Below are 25,130 nucleotides of genomic sequence, written 5' to 3'. Positions count from 1 at the left end.
AACACTTTATTTAAATGACGTGGAAACAATGCTGATTCAACAAGTGTGTGCCCAGTGGGAACATACATACATAGACATATTAAAACCAGAGTTCATATCTTTCTCTAAATACGGTATAGATAAAAGTAATATCAGTTAGTTGAATTTCTATGAACCATTACAATCACCATGGTATCTTATTGAAGAACTATTATTCACCTGATATATAAAAACAACAGAAATGGTGCACAGCGTGCTTGTGTGAACACCTCGTCAACATTAAGTACTGCTGTCCAGTAGGAAAAAAGTGATATCTATTTTAAGCTATGATTGAGAGTGAAGCTGCTTCTTCTTTCCTACGTAGAAGAACATCAGCCACCAGCTGCACAACTGATAGAAATAAGCCAAGATCAACCTACAGAATGTCAAACCACCCACACAATTCTTTAATAGACTTTTTCATAATAAAACAAACAATAACTCTCATTGCGGAGTATACGTTTCCCAGAGGAATTGTACCATTGTTTTCTTTCCCCAGGCACATTTCCACAGTCAATAAGCGAAGCCCCTTTGTAGGTGCAGGTGTAATTCTATGAAGATCTCTGTGATGCATTATCGAATATCACTTTTGACATTTCAATGAAGGATATCGCTAACTCAGCACATTAACACGTAATTGTCATGCAGGTGAAAGAGGACCCAAAAGCGACTTAACAGAAACAGAGTTTATTTAAATCCAAACAGGGAATAACAAAAATCCTCTAGTCTGTAGAGGGGAATAACTAGAGAAGCGGCCACAGACTGCAGGTCGCTTCGGGTAGGCGCAGGCCGTAGTTGATAGAGCCACCTGCTCACACGCAGCATCTGATGAAGGCAAAAAACACGACAGGACAGGGCGAAACACAATCACAGCATGGTGAATACAAAACAAGGAACCGACGGGACAGGAACGGAACACAAAGGAATAAATAGGGACTCTAATCAGGGGAAAGGATCGGGAACAGGTGTGGGAAGACTAAATGATGATTAGGGGAATAGGAACAGCTGGGAGCAGGAACGGAACGATAGAGAGGAGAGAGAGGGAGGGGGAGAGAGAGGGATAGAAAAAGGGAACGAACCTAATAAGACCAGCAGGGGGAAACGAACAGAAGGAAAAGCAAAATGACAAGATGATATAAGACAAAACATGACAGTACCCCCCACTCACCGAGCGCCTCCTGGCGCTCTCGAGGAGGAACACTGGCGGCAACGGAGGAAATCATAGATCAAACGGTCCAGCACGTCCCGAGAAAGAACCCAACTCCTCTCCTCAGGACCGTAACGAAAAACGATAAAAAGGGAAACTAGGGTACTACTCTAAAAAAAAAATGAGAACTAGGGACAGACTGAGACACAGCAAGGGCAGGAACAAGAACAGGAGAGATGCGATGGCAGGGAACAGACTGAGACCCAGCAAGACCAGGAGCAGAAGCAGAAAAAAATTACCAGACTTCTTCTGCGCGCAGTCTGAACACGCAGCCACGAAACGGCGCGTGTCACGCTCCTGAGTCGGCCACCAAAAGCGCTGGCGAATAGACGCAAGAGTGCCTCGAACACCGGGATGACCAGCTAACTTGGCAGAGTGAGCCCACTGAAGAACAGCCAGACGAGTGGAAACAGGAACGAAAAGGAGGTTACTAGGACAAGCGCGGCGGCGACGCAGTGTGCGTGAGTGCTTGCTTAACCTGTCTTTCAATTCCCCAGACTGTCAACCCGACAACACGCCCATAAGGAAGAATCCCCTCGAGATCAGTAGAAGCCACAGAAGAACTAAACAGACGGGATAAGGCATCAGGCTTGGTGTTCTTGCTACCCGGACGGTAAGAAATCACAAACTCGAAACGAGCGAAAAACAACGCCCAACGAGCTTGACGGGCATTAAGTCGTTTGGCAGAACGGATGTACTCAAGGTTCTTATGGTCTGTCCAAACGACAAAAGGAACGGTCGCCCCCTCCAACCACTGTCGCCATTCGCCTAGGGCTAAGCGGATGGCGAGCAGTTCACGGTTACCCACATCATAGTTGCGCTCAGATGGCGACAGGCGATGAGAAAAATAAGCGCAAGGATGAACCTTATCGTCAGACTGGATGCGCTGGGATAGAATGGCTCCCACGCCTACCTCTGAAGCGTCAACCTCGACAATGAATTGTCTAGTGACGTCAGGAGTAACGAGGATAGGAGCGGACGTAAAACGTTCCTTTAGAAGATCAAAAGCTCCCTGGGCGGAACCGGACCACTTAAAACACGTCTTGACAGAAGTAAGAGCTGTGAGAGGGGCAGCAACTTGACCGAAATTACGAATGAAACGCCGATAGAAATTAGCGAAACCTAAAAAGCGCTGCAACTCGACACGTGACCTTGGAACGGGCCAATCACTGACAGCTTGGACCTTAGCGGAATCCATCTGAATGCCTTCAGCGGAAATAACGGAACCGAGAAAAGTAACGGAGGAGACATGAAAAGAGCACTTCTCAGCCTTTACGTAGAGACAATTCTCTAAAAGGCGCTGTAGAACACGTCGAACGTGCTGAACATGAATCTCGAGTGACGGAGAAAAAATCAGGATATCGTCAAGATAGACAAAAACAAAAATGTTCAGCATGTCTCTCAGAACATCATTAACTAATGCCTGAAAAACAGCTGGCGCATTGGCGAGACCGAACGGCAGAACCCGGTACTCAAAATGCCCTAACGGAGTGTTAAACGCCGTTTTCCACTCGTCCCCCTCTCTGATGCGCACGAGATGGTAAGCGTTACGAAGGTCCAACTTAGTAAAGCACCTGGCTCCCTGCAGAATCTCGAAGGCTGATGACATAAGGGGAAGCGGATAACGATTCTTAACCGTTATGTCATTCAGCCCTCGATAATCCACGCAGGGGCGCAGAGTACCGTCCTTCTTCTTAACAAAAAGAACCCCGCCCCGGCCGGAGAAGAAGAAGGCACTATGGTACCGGCGTCAAGAGACACAGACAAATAATCCTCGAGAGCCTTACGTTCGGGAGCCGACAGAGAGTATAGTCTACCTCGAGGAGGAGTGGTCCCCGGAAGGAGATCAATACTACAATCATACGACCGGTGAGGAGGAAGGGAGTTGGCTCGGGACCGACTGAAGACCGTGCGCAGATCATGATATTCCTCCGGCACTCCTGTCAAATCGCCAGGTTCCTCCTGGGAAGTAGGGACAGAAGAAACGGGAGGGATGGCAGACATTAAACACTTCACATGACAAGAAACGTTCCAGGATAGGATAGAATTACTAGACCAATTAATAGAAGGATTATGACATACTAGCCAGGGATGACCCAAAACAACAGGTGTAAACGGTGAACGGAAAATCAAAAAAGAAATAGTCTCACTGTGGTTACCAGATACTGTGAGGGTTAAAGGTAGTGTCTCAAATCTGATACTGGGAAGATGACTACCATCTAAGGCAAACATGGGCGTAGGCTTGTCTAACGGTCTGAAAGGAATGTTATGTTTCCGAACCCATGCTTCGTCCATGAAACAACCCTCAGCCCCAGAGTCAATCAAGGCACTGCATGTAGCACCCGAACCGGTCCAGCGTAGATGGACCGACATAGTAGTACAAGATCTAGATGAAGAGACCAGAGTAGTAGCGCTCACCAGTAGCCCTCCGCTTACTGATGGGCTCTGGCCTCTTACTGGACATGAATTAACAAAATGTCCAGCAACTCCGCAATAGAGGCACAGGCGGTTGGTGATCCTCCGTTCCCTCTCCTTAGTCGAGATGCGAATCCCTCCCAGCTGCATGGGCTCAGTCTCAAAGCCAGAGGAGGGAGATGGTTGCGATGCGGAGCAGGGAAACACCGTTGATGCGAGCTCTCTTCCACGAGCCCGGTGACGAAGATCTACCCGTCGTTCTATGCGGATGGCGAGAGCAATCAAAGAGTCCACATCTGAAGGAACCTCCCGGGAGAGAATCTCATCCTTAACCACTGCGTGGAGTCCCTCCAGAAAACGAGCGAGCAGCGCCGGCTCGTTCCACTCACTAGAGGCAGCAAGAGTGCGAAACTCAATAGAATAATCCGTTATGGACCGTTCACCTTGGCATAAGGAAGCCAGGGCCCTAGAAGCCTCCCTACCAAAAACTGAACGGTCAAAAACCCGAATCATCTCCTCTTTAAAGTTCTGGAACTTGTTAGAGCAATCAGCCCTTGCCTCCCAGATAGCTGTGCCCCATTCTCGAGCCCGGCCAGTAAGGAGTGAAATGACGTAAGCAACCCGAGCTCTCTCTCTAGAGTATGTGTTGGGTTGGAGAGAGAACACAATCTCACACTGCGTGAGAAAGGAGCGGCACTCAGTGGGCTGCCCGGAGTAGCAAGGTGGGTTATTAACCCTAGGTTCTGGAGGCTCGGCAGGCCAGGAAGTAACAGGTGGCACGAGACGTAGACTCTGGAACTGTCCAGAGAGGTCGGAAACCTGAGCGGCCAGGTTCTCCACGGCATGGCGAGCAGCAGACAATTCCTGCTCGTGTCTGCCGAGCATGGCTCCTTGGATCTCGACGGCAGTGTAACGAGCGTCTGAAGTCGCTGGGTCCATTACTTGGTCGGTTCCTTCTGTCATGCAGGTGAAAGAGGACCCAAAAGCGACTTAACAGAAACAGAGTTTATTTAAATCCAAACAGGGAATAACAAAAATCCTCTAGTCTGTAGAGGGGAATAACTAGAGAAGCGGCCACAGACTGCAGGTCGCTTGGGTAGCGCAGGCCGTAGTTGATAGAGCCACCTGCTCACACGCAGCATCTGATGAAGGCAAAAAACACGACAGGACAGGGCGAAACACAATCACAGCATGGTGAATACAAAACAAGGAACCGACGGGACAGGAACGGAACACAAAGGAATAAATAGGGACTCTAATCAGGGGAAAGGATCGGGAACAGGTGTGGGAAGACTAAATGATGATTAGGGGAATAGGAACAGCTGGGAGCAGGAACGGAACGATAGAGAGAGGAGAGAGAGGGAGGGGGAGAGAGAGGGATAGAAAAAGGGAACGAACCTAATAAGACCAGCAGGGGGAAACGAACAGAAGGAAAAGCAAAATGACAAGATGATATAAGACAAAACATGACAGTAATAGATGCAGCGAACATATGAGGTACCTGTAGTTAGTAGGTGTCATTTACCTGGGTGTTGGTCTGTGTTTACTACAGGAGTGTGACTGGGATGATTCAGAGGTGTGCTGGTCTTTGGGGATAAGACAGTAGGATGGTGAGTGTGAGAACTGGAGGGGCCAGGCAGTTGGTGTTGGTGGGACCCGGGGTTGAGTTGGTGGGTGGACCTATCAACAAACCTGAAATGTTTCAAATATATAAGTGAATATTAGGCTGTTAAAATGAGACATACAGTGAGCTACAAAAGTATTGGGACAGTCACGCATTTGTTGTTGTTTTGGCTCTGTACTCCAGCACTTTGGATTGGAAACGATACAATGACTATGAGGTTAAAGTGCATACTGCCAGCTTTAATTTGAAGGTATTTTCATCCATATTGGGAGAACTTTTTAGAAATTACAGCACTTTTGGTACATGGTCCCTCCTTTTTATTGGACCAAAAGCATTGGGACAAATTCACTTATGTTTATTAAAGTAACACGTTAAGCATTTGGTCCCATATTCATAGAATGCAATGACAACATCAAGCTTGTGATTAAAATAATTGGTTGGATGCATTTTCTATTTGTTTTGGTTGTGTTTCACATTATTTTGTTCGCAATATAAATTAATGGTAAATATTGTATGGTGTCATTTTGGAGTCACTTTTGTTGTAAATAAGAATATAACATGTTTCTAAACACTTCTACATTAATGTTGATGTTTCCATGATTAGCCTACAGATAATCTTGAATGAATTGTGAATAATGATGAGTGAGAAATTTAGACATACAAATATCATAGTCCCGGTAATCATGGCAACATCCACATTAATGTAGAAGTGTTTAGAAAAATATTATGTTCTTATTTACAATAAAAGTTACTCCAAAATGACACCATACATTGTTTACCATTAATTTATATTGGGCACAAAATAATATGAAACACAACCAAAAGAAACAGCAAATGCATCCAACCAATTATTTTAGTGTGTCACTGTCCCAATACTTTTGGAGCTCACTATAATTTAATCTGCATACCGACTGCACAATATCATGATGCTGTTAACCCTACTCTCTGCCTCAAACCATTGAAAGCTCTTTTAGTCAAAAGACATACAATATCATGATGCCGTGAACTCCACTCTGCCTCAAACTACTGACAGCTACTTCGTAACTGAGGCATAGTAACATAGCACACTTCCCTGACTTTAAATAACCAATTTGAACTAAGCACAGATAGAAGTTTCTTATTTAGCAGACAGAATGTGAGAGAAATCTTAATGACCTGTTTGTTTTTTTGTTGTTGCCCAGACTGGAAAAAAAAATAATCCCCAAAATAAGCATCAGAAAGTAAGAGATAAGAAAATGCTTCAGAAGGCAAAACAATGAGTTGGTTGAATGCTTTTATTGTGTAGCTGTAAACCTTTTTCATTTTTTTACTGGCACCAGTGTAATTAAAATAATTGAGGTGTTTACAATGCAATTGATTAAGGGAATAACGATGAACAGGTTGAATGAGTGAATAACGAAATCACATAAAGGCAGTGAAGAAAATGTCAACAGGGATTTTACAATCGATTTAACATCTAGAAAGGTAATAACAGCAATTCTCTTCCCACAGCCTCTGAATGGTATTTTTCAGATTTTATGATTCACTTATTGAATTCCTGAGCCACTCAAGTTGGTGCCTATAGCTTCCACTAATGCAGGCCCTAGAGACCAATGACCAACGCTTTCAATGGCTGATTGTGTACCTAGAATCCTGTGGTGAATGCTGCGGCCTACCGCTGCTACCAGGACAATCAGTGTCAGTGAGAAGCCATGAGCATCTGGCTGCCCAAAAAGACAGAAAACCCTCCTTCTCCCCGCCTTTGAAGTGCATGGACGAAGTTATGTTTTTTTGTGAGCTGAACAAGCAACAGTGTTGCTGGCCATTCCCAACCTGTAAAACCTCTTCTCAACAACTCTCTTCACAGCTCAGATGCAGCGTGCCACAAAAAGCCTATTGGAGTCTTTCACAATGGGAGAAAATTGTGCTTTATTTTAATCAGATTATTCTAACTATGAGGCTACTGCCATAAAGCCATGACAACCGATGTTTAAGTACTTATTTGTTGCAGATGAGAAAAAAGTAGAGAAAAGGGGAGAGGCATTTGAATCAGTCATGGCTACAGGGACTGTGCCAATGGGAACTCAAAATGAATAGAAAATAGCAAGTTGCTTGCCCAACAGATGCAACTGGGCCTGTAGGTTCTCTTCACAGAAAGTAGATGTGAACACGTTTAAAAAACCAAACCACATTAACAGGATGGATGAGAAATATAACCATCTATTCACCATTGTCTGACACATTGTCAGAGAGACGGACATTATGCAATCAGTGATGCCATTAAAACACATAGAGTGGGGTCAAAAAGTATTTAGTCAGCCACCAATTGTGCAAGTTCTCCCACTTAAAAAGATGAGAGAGGCCTGTATATTTTCATCATAGGTACACTTCAACTGACAGACAAAATGAGAAGAAAAAATCCAGAAAATCACATTGTAGGATTTTTAATGAATTTATTTGCAAATTATGGTGTAAAATAAGTATTTGGTCAATAACAAAAGTTTATGTCAATACTTTGTTATATACCCTTTGTTGGCAATGACAGAGGTCAAACGTTTTCTGTAAGTCTTCAAAAGGTTTTCACACACTGTTGCTGGTATTTTGGCCCATTCCTCCATGCAGATCTCCTCTAGAGCAGTGATGTTTTGGGGCTGTTGCTGGGCAACACGGACTTTCAACTCCCTCCAAAGATTTTCTATGGGGTTGAGATCTGGAGACTGGCTAGGCCACTCCATGACCTTGAAATGCTTCTTACGAAGCCACTCCTTCGTTGCCCGGGCGGTGTGTTTGGGATCGTTGTCATGCTGAAAGACCCAGCCACGTTTCATCTTCAATGCCCTTGCTGATGGAAGGAGGTTTTCACTCAAAATCTCACGATACATGGCCCCATTCATTCTTTCCTTTATACGGATCAGTCGTCCTGGTCCCTTTGCAGAAAAACAGCCCCAAAGCATGATGTTTCCACCCCTATGCTTCACAGTAGGTATGGTGTTCTTTGGATACAACTCAGCATTCTTTGTCCTCCAAACACGACGAGTTGAGTTTTTACCAAAAAGTTATATTTTGGCTTCATCTGACCATATGACATTCTCCCAATCTTCTTCTGGATCATGCAAATGCTCTCTAGCAAACTTCAGACGGGCCTGGATATGTACTGGCTTAATCAGGGGGACACGTCTGCCACTGCAGGATTTGAGTCCCTGGCGGCGTAGTGTGTTACTGATGTTAGGCTTTGTTACTTTGGTCCCAGCTCTCTGCAGGTCCTTCACTAGGTCCCCCCGTGTGGTTCTGGAATTTTTGCTCACCGTTCATATGATCACTTTGACCCCACGGGGTGAGATCTTGCGTGGAGCCCCAGATCGAGGGAGATTATCAGTGGTCTTGTATGTCTTCCATTTCCTAATAATTGCTCCCACAGTTAATTTCTTCAAACCAAGCTGCTTACCTATTGCAGATTCAGCCTTCCCAGTCTGGTGCAGGTCTACAATTTTGTTTCTGGTGTCCTTTGACAGCTCTTTGGTCTTGGCCATAGTGGAGTTTGGAGTGTGACTGTTTGAGGTTGTGGACAGGTGTCTTTTATACTGATAACAAGTTCAAACAGGTGCCATTAATACAGGTAACGAGTGGAGGACAGAGGAGCGTCTTAAAGTGATTTCTGTGAGAGCCAGACATCTTGCTTGTTTGTAGGTGACCAAATACTTATTTTCCACCATAATTTGCAAATATATTCATTAAAAATCCTACAATGTGATTTTCTGGAATTTATTTAATATAATAATAATATAATAATAATAATATAATAATAATATAATAATATATATGCCATTTAGCAGACGCTTTTATCCAAAGCGACTTACAGTCATGTGTGCATACATTCTACGTATGGGTGGTCCCGGGGGATCGAACCCACTACCCTGGCGTTACAAGCGCCATGCTCTACCAACTGAGCTACAGAAGGACCAATTTTGTCTGTCATAGTTGAAGTGTACCTATCATTCAAATTTACAGGCCTCTCTCATCTTTTTAAGTGGGAGAACTTGCACAATTGTGGCTGACTAAATACTTTTTTTGCCCCACTGTATCTGCCCGTCAATGTCTTAGACACACTGAGACAGAAAAAAAAGTATCTGCCAGGAGCCATCAATAGAATATGTTGAAGGGACTGTAGATTTCAACAGGACTAGGTAAGGTCTGTCACTATATAAAAATATAATTGTCCCCTGCAGAATACCAAGAACGCTGTTAATCGGTAAGGGGAAAGAGCAATGATGTATATAAAGCCTCGATTGCTGATGCTATGTATTGGTCAGTGAGAGGCTTTGAAGTCCCCTTAAGGAGCAGTAGAATGAATAGAATTCTACAGTATTTAAATTACATTTTTCAAAGACAAAATTATACACTACATGACCAAAAGTATGTGAACACCTTATCGAACATATCATTCCAAAATCATGGGCATTAATATGGAGTTAGCCCCCCCCCCCCCTTTGCTGCCTAAACAGCCTCCACTCTTCTGGGAAGACTTTCCACTAGATGTTGGAACATTGCTGCGAGGACTTGCTTCCATTCAGCCACAAGAGCATTAGTGAGGTTGGGTACTGATGTTGGACGATTAGGTCTGAATTGCAGTCGGCATTCCAATTTATCCCAAGGGTGTTTGATGGGGTTGAGGTCAGGGCTCTGTGCAGGCCAGTCAAGTTTTTCGAACACCGACAAACCTTTCTGTATGGGTCTCACTTTGTGCACTGGGGCATTGTCATGCTAAAACAGGAAAGGGCCTTCCCCAAACTGTTGGCACAAATTTGGAAGCACAGAATTTAGAATGTTGTATGCTGTAGCGTTAAGATTTCCCTTCACTGGAACTAAGGGGCCTAGCCCAAACCATGAAAAACACCCCCAGACCATTATTCCTCCTCCACCAAACTTTACAGTTTGCACTATGCATTGGGGTAGGTAGCATTCTCCTGGCATCCACAAAACCCAGATTCGTCCATCAGACTGCCAGATGGTGAAGCGTGATTCATCACTCCAGAGAACATGTTTCCACTGCTCCAGACTCCAATGGCGGCAAGCTAAACACCACTCTAGCTGACGCTTGGCATTGTGCATGGTAATCTTAGGGTTATGTGTGGCTGCTCGGCCATGGAAACCCATTTCATGAAGCTCCTGATGAACAGTTCTTTGCTGAAGTTGCTTTCAGAGGCAGTTTGGAACTCGGTAGTGAGTGTTGCAATCGAGGAGAGATGATTTTTACACTCTACACACTTCAGCACTAGGCAGTCCTGTTCTGTGAGCTTGTGTGGCCTACAACTTCGCGGCTGAACCGTTGTTGCTCATAGAGGTTTTCACTTCACAATAACAGCATTTACAGTTGTCCAGGGCAGCTCTTGCAAGACAGACATTTTGCGAACTGATTTGTTGGAAAGGTGGCATCCTATGACGGTGCCACGTTGAAAGTCACTGAGCTCTTCAGTAAGGCCATTCTACTGCCAATGTTTGTCTATGGAAATTGCATGACTTTGTGCTCAATTTTACACACCTGTCAGCAACCGGTGTGGCTGAAATAGCCAAATCCACAAATTAAAAAGGGTGTCCACATACTTTTGTATTATTAGTACATATATTTAAGTATTTTGTTGTTGTAGTGAGGACAGTAACAGAACATTCCAAAAAATTATACTAAGTTTAAAAAAAATGAATATATCTTTTTTATCTTTATGTTTATCTTACATAATATAATTTAAAAGTATGCATTAAGGTGTCTGTAATAGAATAAACATGGCAAAAACAAATGTTGACATTAAAAATGCATTTCTATAGCTTCCAAAATCTTTTTTTACACCGGCGGTGGTGCCAAGATAGAGCTGCGAGGGCTTCAAAACAGCACCCCCTGTCAGTCATCTAGTGTATATATTAGATACTACTTGTTTGATATTACTGCACTGTTGGAGCCAGAAGCACAAGTATTTCGCTACACGCGCAATAACATCAACTAAACATGTGTATGTGACCAATAACATTCGATTTGATTTGATAAATCATTGGGAGTGAGACAGAAAGACAGTTCTTAAGGCAATGACTTCAGAATGTTCATTAGCCAGCACTTGTCATAACTGTGAAACACATGAAATGTAAGTTCTTCAAACTTTACACAAGACCTGGAAAAATGACTGAATTCTCAGTCTCAAGGAAGGAACATTGAATGCAATTATAGACATCCTTGCATGACTCCTTCTCCTATATGTTTATTACAGTGGAGGCTGTTGGGGGGAGTAAGGCTCATAACAACGTCTGGAATGGAGTAAATGGAATGGTATCAAAAATATGTTTTTCATGTGTTTGATACCATTCCAGTCACTCCGTTCCATCCATTAAACTCCATTCCAGTTATTATTATGAGCCGTCCTCCCCTCAGCAGCATCCACTGGTTTATTATAAATTGATTATTGCATTTATGGTGAGAATACTTCATTACAGCGATATAAATATGTGACTAAATATGACTATGATGAATGGTATCCACTTTTCTAGTTCAAGACTGTCTCTTACACTTTTTTACATTTAAAACAGAATTACAGTATATTAGGCACATATAGTTTTAAAATGGAAATGGTCTCACCATAAATGTCTTAGAAAATTATTTCGACATAACCACAACGGCAATATATACTAAGTGACAGAAGTCAGGGAAGTTTAGCATGGACAAGGTTGTGACAGCTGCCTATGAAAATTCATAACCTAACCATAGGAAAAACACAATTTTACGCATAATAATTGTTTATCCTAAATGCAAAAGTTCCCTCCCCATATAAATGTAAAACCGGCAACGACAATAAACAAACTCTAGAATTGCCTCATAGCTGAAAAAACATATGTGGTGAACTCAAATAGATTAGTTAAATAAAGGTTAAATAAAAAAATAAAAAGACTAGAAGACTAATAACAGTCTTTATGCTGTGTGGCTGTATACCTATAACTATCCTGCTGGGGGCGCAGCAGAGCCAGGTGTGAGCTGTTTGAGGAGGGTTGGCCCTGTGGAACAGCTGGAGGGAAAGGGATGGATAGAGACACACAGTGGCTAGACTGCCCACTGGTCAGCAGATCTATCAAACACAGACAACAAAGGAGAGATATGGATACACCGAACAATGCTACACACAGCATTCGGCTATTTCAGCCACACCCGTTGCATAAGCCTCTAACTCAGACTCAAACTAAGGAGTATAAGAACATACACTTCATGACCAAAAGTATGTGGACACCTTGTCAAAAGTATGTGCTCGTCGAACATCTCATTCCAAAATCATGGGCATTAATATGGAGTTGGTTCCCCCCTTTGCTGCTATAACAGCCTCTACTGTTCTGGGAAGGCTTTAGATGTTGGAACATTGGACTTGCTTCCATTCAGCCACAAGAGCATTAGTGAGGTCGGACACTGACGTTGGGTGATTAGGCCTGGCTCGCAGTTGGCTTTCCAATTCATCCTAAAGGTGTTTGATGGGGTTGAGGTTAGGGCTCTATGCAGGTCAGTCAAGTTCTTCCACACTGATCTCAACAAAACATTTCTGTATGGACCTCACTTTGTGCACGGGGGCATTGTCATGCTGAAACAGGGAAGGGCCTTCCCAAAACTGTTGAAAAACAGCCCCAGACCATTATTCCTCCTTCACCAAACGTTACAGTTACATCCGCAAAATCCAGGTTTGTCCGCCGGACTGCCAGATGGTGAAGCGTCACTCCAGAGAACGTGTTTCTACTGCTCCAGAGTTCAATGGGGGCGAGCTTTACACCCCTCAGTTAGACGCTTGGCATTGTGCATGGTGATCTTAGGCTTGTGTGTGGCTGCTTGGCCATGAAAACCCATTTCATTACGCTCCCAACGAACAGTTCTTCTTTGGAACTCGTAGTGATTGTTGCAACCGAGGACAGACGATTTATACACGCTACTCGCTTCAGCACTCTACGGTTCTGTTCTGTGAGATTGGATGGCCTACCACTTTGCAGCTGAGTAGTTGTTGACCTAGACTTTCCACTTCACAAACAGCATTTCCAGTTGACCCGGGGCAGCTCTAGCAGGGCAGAAATTAGACGAACTGACTTGTTGAAAGATGGCATCCTATGATGGTGCCACGTTGAAAGTCACTGAGCTCGTCAGTAAGGCCATTCTATTGCCAATGTTTGTCTATTGAGATTGCATGGCTGTGTGCTCAATTTTATACAGCTGTCAACAACGGGTGTGGCTGAAAAAGACGAATCCACTCATTTGAAGGGGTGTCCACATACTTCTTTATGTACAGTGTATGAAACCATGGCCTTCACATTCTAGTAAGGCTATATTTTCCAGAACTACTGTACTAAAGGCACCGTCAATGCATGTGAAAAATGCTTACCTGTGTAGAGATCTAGGGAAGGTATTGGTGATTGGCCCAGCTTGCTGTTAATCATGTCCAGAGGAGAGAGGCTGGGTAGCAGGGGTTGGATGGTTAGACAGTCCGTTAATGCCTCTTGGCTCATGTCAATAGATGACCTCAGCTTAAGATCAATCACATAGAAACAGATGTACAGAGATCAGCATAAATGCAAGCAGAGAATAAAGTAACTTGCTAATGAAAGAAGCTGTGAATGTGGGAGCGCACATTTGTAAACTGTACTTTAAAAAAAATAGAAACAACTCACCTCCTGTGGCTGGTTGTACAGTATCTATGGTTACATAACCTTAACTCGAAGATAGAGTTAATGAGGATGATTTTTATCAATAGGAACTTTAATAGTCTGAGTATTACAACGCAGCAAAGCAAATCAACTAACTTGTAGGCATAGTGTACTGTACGAGTGAATGTGTCCCCATCACGTACAGTAAAAGGGGAAACTAAGAGGCAGTGAAAGAGAGAGAGTGAGAGTGTGTCTAAAGAGTCTAAATAGACATTGAGACTGCAGTCACACTTTGACTGCAAAGTGTGATGGAGCTGATTATCAGGTATAACTGTTAAGAGCAGAGTCCAGGCAGCTCCAAACTGACCTTCTTCCTCAACTGCCTCTCTTTGGAGGAATGGGATTTGATGTGCTTGCGCAGGGAGCTTGGGTCAGTGTAGCGCTTTACACAACCAGGGATCTGACACGCGTACGGCTTCTGCACAAACACACAGACACAAAATGTAAATTGTCACAAAACCAACAACTTTTGGCTTTCCATGTGTGTTTTCAAATCAAATCAAATGTTATTTGTCACATGTGCCGAATACAACAGGTGTAGTAGACCTTACAGTGAAATGCTGACTTATAAGCCTAACCACCAATGCAGTTTTAAGAAAAATAAGTGTCAAGTAAAAAATGGCTAAGTAAAAAATGTAAAATAACAAATAATTAAAGAGCAAGCAGTAAAATAACAGTAGCAAGGCTATATAATGGTGTCATGTTCTGACCGTAGTTCTTTTGTTATGTCTTTGTTTTAGTATGGTCAGTGCGTGAGTTGGGTAGGTTGTTTATGTTAGTTTTTCTATGATTTGGTATTTTTGTGTTTGGCCTGCTATGGTTCTCAATCAGAGGCAGCTGTCAATCGTTGTCCCTGATTGAGAACCATACCAGCCTGTTTTTCACCCTTGAGTTGTGGGTGATTGTTTTCTGTTTTGTGTCTACACCAGACAGGACTGTTTTTGTTTCGTTCATGCTCCTTTGTTATTTTGTTTAGTGTTCTTGTGATATAAATTATCAACATGGACACTTACCATGCTGTGCATTGGTCTGATCTCTCCTACTCCTCCTCAGAGGAGGAAGAAGAAAATCGTGCTCAAATGGGGGTACCGGTACAGAGTCAATGTGCAGTGGCACTGGTTAGTCAAGGTATTTGAGGTAATATGTACACTACCGTTCAAAAGTTTTGGGTCACTTGGAAATGTCCTTGTTTTTGAAAGAAAAGCATAGTTTTTGTCCATTAAAATAACATCACATTGATCAGAGTTACAGTGTAGAAATTGTTAATGTTGACTATTGTAGCTGGAAACAGCTGATTTCTTTATGGAATATCTACATAGGCATACAGAGGCCCATTATCAGCAACCATCACTCCTGTGTTCCAATGGCATGTTGTGTTAGCTAATCCAAGTTTATCAATTTAAAAGGCTGATTGATCATTAGAAAACCCTTTTGCAATTATGTTAGAATAGCTGAAAACTGTTGTTCTGATTAAAGAAGCAATAAAACTGGCCTTCTTCAGACTAGCGAGTATCTGGAGCAGCAACTCCCTTCACAGAACAGCGCAAACTGGCCCTAACCAGAATAAATAGAGGAATGGGAGGCCCCGGTGCACAACTGAGCAAGAGGACAAGTACATTAGAGCATCTAGTTTGAGAAACAGACGCTTCACAAGCCCTCTACTGGTAACTTCCTTGAATAGTCCCCTTAAAACACTCAGTGAAGTGGCAACTCTGGCATGCTGGCCTTCTAGGCAGAGTTCCTCTGTCCAGTGTCTGTTATTTTGCCCATCTTAATCTTTTCTTTTTATTGGCCAGTCTGAGATATGGATTTTTCTTTGCAACTCTGCCTAGGTCAGCATCCTGGAGTCGCCTCTTCACTGTTGACGTTGACATTGGTGTTTTGCGGGTACTATTTAATGGATCTGCCAGTTGAGGACTTGTGAGGAGTCTGTTTTTCAAACTAGACACTAATGTACTTGTCCTCTTGCTCAGTTGTGCACCAGGGCCTTCCACTCCTCTTTATATTTTGATTACAGACAGTTTGAGCTGTTCAGTGAAGGGAGATCTTCAGTTTCTTGGCAATCTTTCGCATGGAATAGCATGGAATAACTTCCCAGAAGAAGAATAGACTGATGAGTTTCAGAAGAAAGTTCTGTTGCTGGACATTTTGAGCCTGAAATCAAACCCACAAATGCTGATTTATTTATTTTGATTTATTTCATCTTTATTTAAACAGGTAGACAAGTTGAGAACAAGTTCTCATTTACAATTGCGACCTGGCCAAGATAAAGCAAAGCAGTTTGACACATACAACAACACAGAGTTACACATGGAGTAAAACAAACATACAATCAATAATATAGTAGAAAAATAAGTATATATACAATGTGAGCAAATGAGGTGAGATAAGGGAGGTAAAGGGAAAAAAAGGCCATGGTGGCGAAGTAAATTCAATATAGCAAGTAAAACACTGGAATGGTACATTTGAGGTCGAATGTGCAAAGTAGAGATAGCAATAATGGGGTGCAAAGGAGCTAAATAAATAAATAAATAAATACAGTAGGAGGAGAGGAAGTTGTTTTGGCTAAATTATAGGTGGGCTATGTACAGGTGCAGTAATCTTTGAGCTGCTCTGACAGCTGGTGCTTAAAGCTAGTGAGGGAGATAAGTGTTTCCAGTTTCAGAGATTTTTGTAGTTCCTTCTAGTCATTGGCAGCAGGGAACTGGAAGGAGAGGCGGCCAAAGGAAGAATTGGTTTGGGGGTGACCAGAGAGATATACTGTACCTGCTGGAGCGCGTGCTACAGGTGGGTGCTGCTATGGTGACCAGCGAGCTGAGATAAGGGGGGACTTTACCAAGCAAGGTCTTGTAGATAACCTGGAGCCAGTGGGTTTGGCGATGAGTATGAAGCGAGGGCCAGCCAACGAGAGCGTACAGGTCGCAGTGGTGGGTAGTATATGGTGACATGGCTTTGGTGACAAAACGGATGGCACTGTGATAGACTGCATCCAATTTATTGAGTAGGGTATTGGAGGCTATGTTGCAAATGACATCGCCGAAGTTGAGGATCGGTAGGATGGTCAGTTTTACAAGGGTATGTTTGGCAGCATGAGTGAAGGATGCTTTGCTGCGAAATAGGAAGCCAATTCTAGATTTAACTTTGGATTGGAGATGTTTGATGTGAGTCTGGAAGGAGTGTTTACAGTCTAACCAGACACCTATAGCCCGGTGCGCTATAAGCCAGCCCCCCGCAAGTGCCATGCGAGAGTGGGCATCCAGCCAGGGCATGTTTTGCCAGCTCAGCGTGTTCCTCTGACATTGCAAGCTATTGAGGTCCTGCATGGCAGGAAGCTTGGCCCCCGTGATGTACTGGGCCGTACGCACAACCCTCTGTAGTGCCTTTGTAATATACAGTTGAAGTCGGAAGTTTACATACTAAATACATTTAAACTCAAGTTTTTCACAATTCCTGACTTTTAATCCTAGTAAAAATCCACTGGTAAGTTAGGATCACCACTTTATTTTAAGAATGTGAAATGTCAGAATAATAGTAGGAAGAATTATTTATTTCAGCTTTTATTTCTTTCATCACATTTCCAGTGGATCAGAAGTTTACATACACTCAATTAGTATTTGGTAGCATTGCCTTTAAATAGTTTAACTTGGGTCAAACATTTTGGGTAGCCTTCCACAAGCTTCCCACAATAAGTTTGGTGAATTTTGGCCCATTCCTCCTGACAGAGCTAGTGTAACTGAGTCAGGTTTGTAGGCCTCCTTGCTCGCACACGCTTCTTCAGTTCTGCCCACATATTTTCTTCAGGATGGAGGTCAGGGCTTTGTGATGGTCACTCCAATACCTTGACTTTGTTGTCCTTAAGCCATTTTGCCACAACTTAGAAAGTATGCTTGGGGTCATTGTCCATTTGGAAGACCCATTTGCTACCAAGCTTTAACTGATGTCTTGAGATGTTGCTGCAATATATCCACATAGTTTTAGTTTCCTCATGATGCCATCTATTTTGTGAAGTGCACCAGTCCCTCCTGCAGCAAAGCACCCCCACAACATGATGCTGCCAATATCGTGCTTCACGGTTAGGATGGTGTTCTTCGGCTTGCAAGCATCCTCCTTTTTCCTCCAAACATAACAATGGTCATTATGACCAAACAGTCCTATTTATGTTTCATCAGACCAGAGGACATTTCTCCAAAAAGTACGATCTTTGTCCCCATGTGCAGTTGCAAACGGTAGTCCGGATTTTTTATGGCAGTTTTGGAGCAGTGGCTTCTTCCTTGCTGAGCCGCCTTTCAGGTTATGTCGATATAGGACTCATTTTACTGTGGATATAGATACTTTTGTACCTGTTTCCTCCAGCATCTTCACAAGGTCCTTTGCTGTTGTTCTGGGATTGATTTGCACTTTTCGCACCAAAGCATGTTCATCTCTAGGAGACAAACCCCCTCTCCTTCCTGAGCAGTATGACGGCTGCGTGGTCACATGGTGTTTATACTTGCGTACTATTGTTTGTACAGATGAACGTGGTACCTTCAGGCATTTGAAAATTGCTCCCAAGGAAGAACCAGACTTGTTGAGGTCTACAATTTGTTTTCTGAGGTCTGGCTGATTTCATTTGATTTTCCCACGATGCCAAGCAAAGAGGCACTGAGTTTGAAGCTAGGCCTTGCAATACATTCACAGGTACACTTCCAATTGACTCAAATCAATTAGCCTGTCAGAAGCATTTAAAGCCATGACATCATTTTCTAGAAATTTCCAAGATGTTTAAAGGCACAGTCAACTTCGTGTTTGTAAACTTCTGAACCACCGGAATTGTGATAGTGAATTATAAGTGAAATAATCTGTCTGTCAACAATTGTTGGAAAAATTACTTGTGTCATGCACAAAGTATTTGTTTGTTAACAAGACATTTGTGGAGTGGTTGAAAAATGAGTTTTAACGACTCCAACCTATGTAAACTTCAACTGTATATTTTTTGATTTAACAAGGCAAGTCAGTTAACTAAGAACAAATTCTTATTTACAATGACGGCCAGATGTGACTCAGCCTGGATTTGAACCAGGGACTGTTGACTCCTCTTGCACTGAGATGCAGTGCCTTAGACCGCTGCACCACTCAGGTTGCCATACCAGGCAGTGATGCAACCATGCTCCTGATTGTGCAGCAATATAACTTTTTAAAGTTCTGAGGACCCATGACAAGTCTTTTCAGTCCCCTGAGGGGAAATAGGCTTTGTCGTGGCCGCTTCATGACTGTCTTGGTGTGTTTGGACCATGATAGTTTGTTGGTGATGTGGACACCAAGGAACTTGAAGCTCTCAACCTGCTCCACTACAGCCATGTCAATGAGAATGGGGGTGTGCTCGTTCTTCCTTTTTCTGTAGTACACTCTTTTCTCCTTTGTTTTGATCACGTTGAGGGAGTGGTTGTCATCCTGGCACCATACGGCCAGGTCTCTGACCTCCTTCCTATAGGCTGTCTCATCGTTGTCGGTGATCAGACCTACCTCTGTTGTGTCATCGGCAAACTTAATGATGGTGTTGGAGTCGTGCCTGGCCATGTAGTCATGAGTGAACAGGGAGTACAGGAGGGGACTGAGCACGCACCCCTCGGGGCCCCCGTGTTGAGGATGAGCGTGGCGGATGTGTTGTTACCTACCCTTACCACCTGCGGGCAGCCCGTTAAAAATTCCAGGATCCAGTTGCAGAGGGAGGCATTTAGTCCCAGAGTCCTTAGCTTAGTGATGAGCTTTGTGGGCACTATGGTGTTAAACCCTGAGCTGTAGTCAATGAATTGAATTCTCATATAGTTGTCCCTTTTGTCAAGGTGGGAAAGAGTAGTGTGGAGTGCAATAGAGATTGCATCATCTGTGGATCTGTTGGGGCGGTATGCAAATTGGAGTGAGTCTAGGGTTTCTGGGATAATGGTGTTGATGTGACCCATGACCAGCCTTTCAAAGCACTTCATGGCTACAGATGTGAGTGCTACAGGTCGGTAGTCATTTAGACAGGTTACCTTAGGGCTCTTGGGCACAAGGACCAAGGTGGTCTGTTTGAAACATGTTGGTGTAAAAGACTCAGTCAGGGACAGGTTGAAAATTTCAGTGAAGACACTTGCCAGTTTGTCCGCGCATGCTCCGAGTACACGTCCTGGTTATCCGTCCTGGCCCTGCAACCTTGTGAATGTTGACCTGTTTAAAGGTATTACTCACATCAGCTACGGAGAGCGAGATCACACAATGTTTGATGGTTTATCTGAGTGATTTCTTATAAGCTTCCGGGTTAGAGTCCCGATCCTTGAAAGCGGCAGCTCTAACCTTTAGCTCAGTGCGCAAGTTGTCTGTAATCCGTGGCTTCTGGCTGGGGTATGTACGTATGTAATTCATGCAAATGAATGACTTAAAAATCATACAATATCATATTCTGGATTTTTGTTTTAGATTCCGTCTCTCACAGTTGAAGTGTACCTATGATAAAAAATTACAGACCTCTACATGCTTTGTAAGTAGGGAAAACCTGCAAAATCGGCAGTGTATCAAATACTTGTTCTCCCCACTGTATGTGGTCGTAGTTCATCTATTTTGTTATCCAATGATAACAACGTTGGCTGATAGGACTGATGGTAAAGGCAGATTACCCTCTCGCCATCGGATCCTTACAAGGCAACACAACCTACGTCCCCGATATCGCTGTCTCTTTCTCCTGCGAATGACGGGGATGAGGGTCTTGTCGGGTGTCTGAAGTAAGTCCTTTATATCCGACTTGTTAAAGAAAAAATATTCTTCCAGTATTAGGTGAGTAAGCGCTGTCCTTATATCTAGAAGCTCTTTTCGGTCATAAGAGATGGTGGCAGAAACATTATGTACAAAATAAGTTGCGAAAAAACACACACAATAACACAATTGGTTAGGAGACCGTAAAACGGCAGCCATCTCCTCCGGCGCCATTGTCCCACCATATGTGTGTCTGTCTGAGTTATGCCACTCAACTCACCGTGTCCAGGTGTGTGCGCTGATGCTTGGCTCGGTCACTGGAGTTGCTGAAGGCTTTGTGGCAGCCGGGGTGCTGGCATATATAAGGCTTCTCTCCAGTGTGGCTGCGCAGGTGGATCTTCATGTTCTCCAGTCGAGAGAAAGCCTTCTGACAGCCCTCAAACTGCAACCACACACATAGGGCACAGGGACAGGAGTGATAGTGTACAATTAGTATACCTATCATGAAACTATACTGTACATCGTGGGCCACAAATCAATAGTTCAGGCTATCTGGGATACTTGGGATGTCCCAACTCTGACAATACCCAATTGAAATTGACATTTAAAATGGTTAGGGTTAGGTTATGGTTAGGGTAGGGGTTAAGGTTAGGGTTTAGGGTACGGACAACCCAAGGATTGCAGATAGCACTAACCACAAAACAATATCCGGGAAAAAACAACACGGACAAACACTATATAAGAGGTGAGGTTGTCAATGTAACCAGCAGGGTTCAGTATCTGTGTGTAAACAGACCTCAATGTCTGTAAAAACGATCTTGTCTCTAGGGTCTCGTAGGAGCTACATGACAGAGTAACTCATTGTAGAAAAATGCTACCACCAACTGGTAGAAGGGCTAAGGTAGAGAGGTTTGTTCCTTGCCAAAATAACTTGCTCCCTGCCCAGGTCTACTGCACTCGCTGTCACAAGCTATGAGATACAGTAGTAGTGTAGTTAACTCAAGTCAGCAGAATTGAATAGCTCTCCTTTGTGCAGTACTACCCACCTCACTGCAATGACTTCACCCTCAAAACATGTGAATCATCACAGTTTCTTACTGTAAGCCAAGCCTAGCACTTTGCGCTCTCTGCGGTCATGGTGCTTGGAATGTTCTTACTTCAGCATCACAGAGTAAAGTCACGGAACCGTGACCCATTTTATTATTGTTCCTCCAGGACTGGATTCCTTGCATAGCTATACCTCTCCCTCAGTCTGAACTGACTAAATACAGTTCCTTTAATATTTGACTCATCGCATTCGTATGGGACATATTTCCCATTCCTTTAATTAAATGTAATAACATAGCGCTAACTTCAAACTCTATTTCTCTTCTGAACTCTATCTGAATCAACATTGCTGGTATCATCTTGCAGGACAGTATCTTCATGAAATTCACATATCTAACGTATAGTACAGGCAAAGCACTACCTACTCCAGAGACACTACACTCGCAAATGTTCTCTCTCGAAGTTGGAAAACAGCAGGCACAAACATACACCCTGCAGAGCAAAACCACAACCACCAGCAGAGTACTGTCATTATGCCAAAACTAAATTCCAGTAAAGCCATTATGACTCCGTCTGATGGGAACCATATGTTCTTAATGTCAAAGGAATGGAGTAAAGGATATATTTTATAAGCCTTAAGTAACTCAAGAGGAATCGAGGGATGCGGATATGCCTTCTATTAGTGCTCAACCATCTATTAGGGATAGAAAATTGATTCTGCATGACTGTATCATAGTAAATGTGTGAATTTGGGGGTATTTACAACAGCATTTTAATGCTTACAGATGGAGTCTCCCATGCAACGATGACGATCTCTCTCCTTGTGGGTGTTTACCATGCCCTGCATGTCTGGGGACATGACCTAACAGCCGTTGTGTATTACAAAAGTGGAGAAAGCCAGTCTTACACAAGTCTTCTTCACACACAGCAGGATATTCTGTCCAAATGTTGTCTAATACAGTGGCAACCTAGAAAAGTACCCCATGACCAGACAATCAAAACAACTATGTAGAGAAAGGGATCAGCATCGGACCATTCAGACCGGCTAGCATAAGAAAAACACAGGCCACGGAGAATGAACAGGATAAATAGTCATTCAACCTGGGGATGGGAAAAAAACTAAGAACTAGCATCACACAACTATACTGCCAGGAGCCCAGCAGTGCCCCCCCCCTCTAATAAAGCTAATAGTCCCCTTTTATCTGCTTTGAGAGACAGAGGGTCTGAATAGAAAGCAACATGGCTCCTCGGTGGAGCTAAATGCCACAGCCAGCCTCCTGACAGCCTATGCCCTGGGGAGCAATGACCCGCCCACATCGTGCCAGCAGAGTGAGTCTAGTGCCCACAGTAGTGCCTTAGCCTCTCTCTACTCTCTCCAATCTCTCTTCTCCACTCTCTTGACATATCCCCTCTCACATCTCCACTCTCTCACATCTCCACCCTCTCTCACATCTCCATCCTCTCACATCTCCACCCTCTCTCTCACATCTCCAATCTCTCTTCTCTCTCTCTCACATCTCAACTCTCTCACTTCTCCTCACTTACTTCTTCTCGCTGTTCTCTCTCACATCTCACATCTTCAAATGGCGTTTTTCATACTCTTATCTACAGCTCAACTCCCATTCTTATCCTCTTCAGACTCTCATGTCTCACTTCACTCTCACATATCATCTCCTCATTCTCAATCAAATTATCCTCTTGTCTGCTATCATCTTCTTTAAATGTAAAAGTTTAGTGCATGAGATTTTTAGGTCTTAAAAGTAACTGTCCAGTGAAAATCTCACTTTTAAAAAGTTAATATTCTGTTAACTCATACCCAAATAATGTTGACTCATCCTACACTCATATTTGTGGCCAAAGCATGCATTGGAGAAAAAACACTTAAAAAACCCAACCTCAAATTTGTATCTCAAACAGACCGTTTAAAAAATCCTTTCTATTTCCACATAGAACACAATGATGGCTCATTGGTTGAGATGGCCAATCAGTGGTCTACTCGTGTAAATATTTTTACTGACTGGTCTACACCCACACCATTCTGTTGTTGGGATACACCCACACCGTTCAAACACAGAAAAATCTTCCATTTTTACATAGAAAAACTATTTCACTCATATTGTAATTAATTTTAGGTCATATTTCATAGAACTCCGGAAACACTGGACAGTTACTTTAAAACAAGAGCTAAAAACAGAAACTTGAGAAGAAGCTGGGTTGTTGAACTACTTTGAAGTCTGAATCTTTTTTTTTTTTTTTGGTGCCAAGTTATTTCCCTCCTTGCGGTTGTAGAGATGCCGCTAAAAATCTTGGCAAACCAGAAATCTCACCAGGCCTGCATTCTGTGGTGGTGTGGGCAGAACTAGAATTTCAAGCTGTCCATTGTAAGGAACTAAGTGGATTAACACGGAACTACTGGGGTTTCAGTCTGAATGTCTTATTTCAACTGAACAACTGATATACTTAAATGCACACTGTGATTACACAAGTGAACCTATTACTCATTTGAACCTGGTGCAGAATAGAACACCCAACACCAATAAAATGTACAATCAGATTTTTTACTGTATGAAAGGGAAATGGCATATGAATGAAGGCCTTTTTTTGGTTAACCGTAAGTGACATACTTTGAGGCCCAATCAATCAAAACGGGTAACTCCAGATATACACCAGTCAACATATCGAGAGCTTGGAATGATAATCCACTGGCAACACACTAGTTGAATCAATATTGTTTCCAAAAAAAAAAAAAATTGAAATTACATTAAACCAACGTGGAATAGACGTTGAATTTGTATCTGTGCCCAGTGGGAAGGGTTTATCTGCATTTTTGCCAAAACTGAGTTATTGACACAGACTTGTTCCTTACAATGTTCTCTACCTATACAATATTCTAAATACCCCAATTCATGTTGTTAAGTTAAAAATAATACAAGAATTGGGGTAGATTTATAGGACTACTGTTTGCAATCCTATTCCTGTCAATCATTCCTCACAATAAGCCAGAGCGTAAATCTTGAACAATTGGCTGGCATGGCATCTAAGACCTGGTTCTCCCTCTCTGTGAGAGGCTCTGTTGTCTAAGTCATTGCTTAGACTGTTTTTGTTCAATAAGTCTTGGTTTTCTGACTGTTTTTGTCAATAATGTACTGACCATCTTCTACTTTTTTATCTTATGCTGCCGAGTCAAACCTGGGATGATGGGATGGTGTACTATGGATATAAATGTATGATCTTAATTTGAGCCAGTTTGCTACAGTAGGAAAATAATCCTGAAGCAACAGGAAATGTGAATTATTATGTGGATTATAATTAATGGACATTTTTGTAGGGGTTGATACATTTTTCGTAAGCTTTTTTAAACCTCAAATACATCGAAAGTTCTCCAGCAACAGGGTGATAAATGTAAGATTCTACCCATAA

The 25,130-nt window shown here is 43.0% G+C and overlaps 1 protein-coding gene across 1 annotated transcript in view; it reads right to left on the bottom strand.

The window, feature by feature from the left end:
• LOC124000013 (zinc finger protein GLIS3-like) overlaps positions 1-25,130 on the bottom strand; it is a 36,145-nt gene that overhangs the window by 1,437 nt on the left and 9,578 nt on the right. The window contains exons 4-8 of the mRNA XM_046306095.1: positions 20,944-21,105; positions 14,263-14,373; positions 13,634-13,775; positions 12,214-12,346; positions 5,166-5,332 (exon numbers count right to left, since the gene is read on the bottom strand). Of these exons, the coding sequence (XP_046162051.1) occupies positions 5,166-5,332; positions 12,214-12,346; positions 13,634-13,775; positions 14,263-14,373; positions 20,944-21,105 (715 nt within the window). The remainder of the gene's footprint in view (positions 1-5,165; positions 5,333-12,213; positions 12,347-13,633; positions 13,776-14,262; positions 14,374-20,943; positions 21,106-25,130) is intronic.

This window comes from Oncorhynchus gorbuscha, linkage group LG16 (genome assembly GCF_021184085.1).
Source record: "Oncorhynchus gorbuscha isolate QuinsamMale2020 ecotype Even-year linkage group LG16, OgorEven_v1.0, whole genome shotgun sequence".
In the NCBI taxonomy this organism is placed as follows: Eukaryota; Metazoa; Chordata; class Actinopteri; order Salmoniformes; family Salmonidae; genus Oncorhynchus; species Oncorhynchus gorbuscha.
Note: the sequence above shows the minus strand (reverse complement) of the source record. Positions and strands in the feature narration are given on the sequence as shown.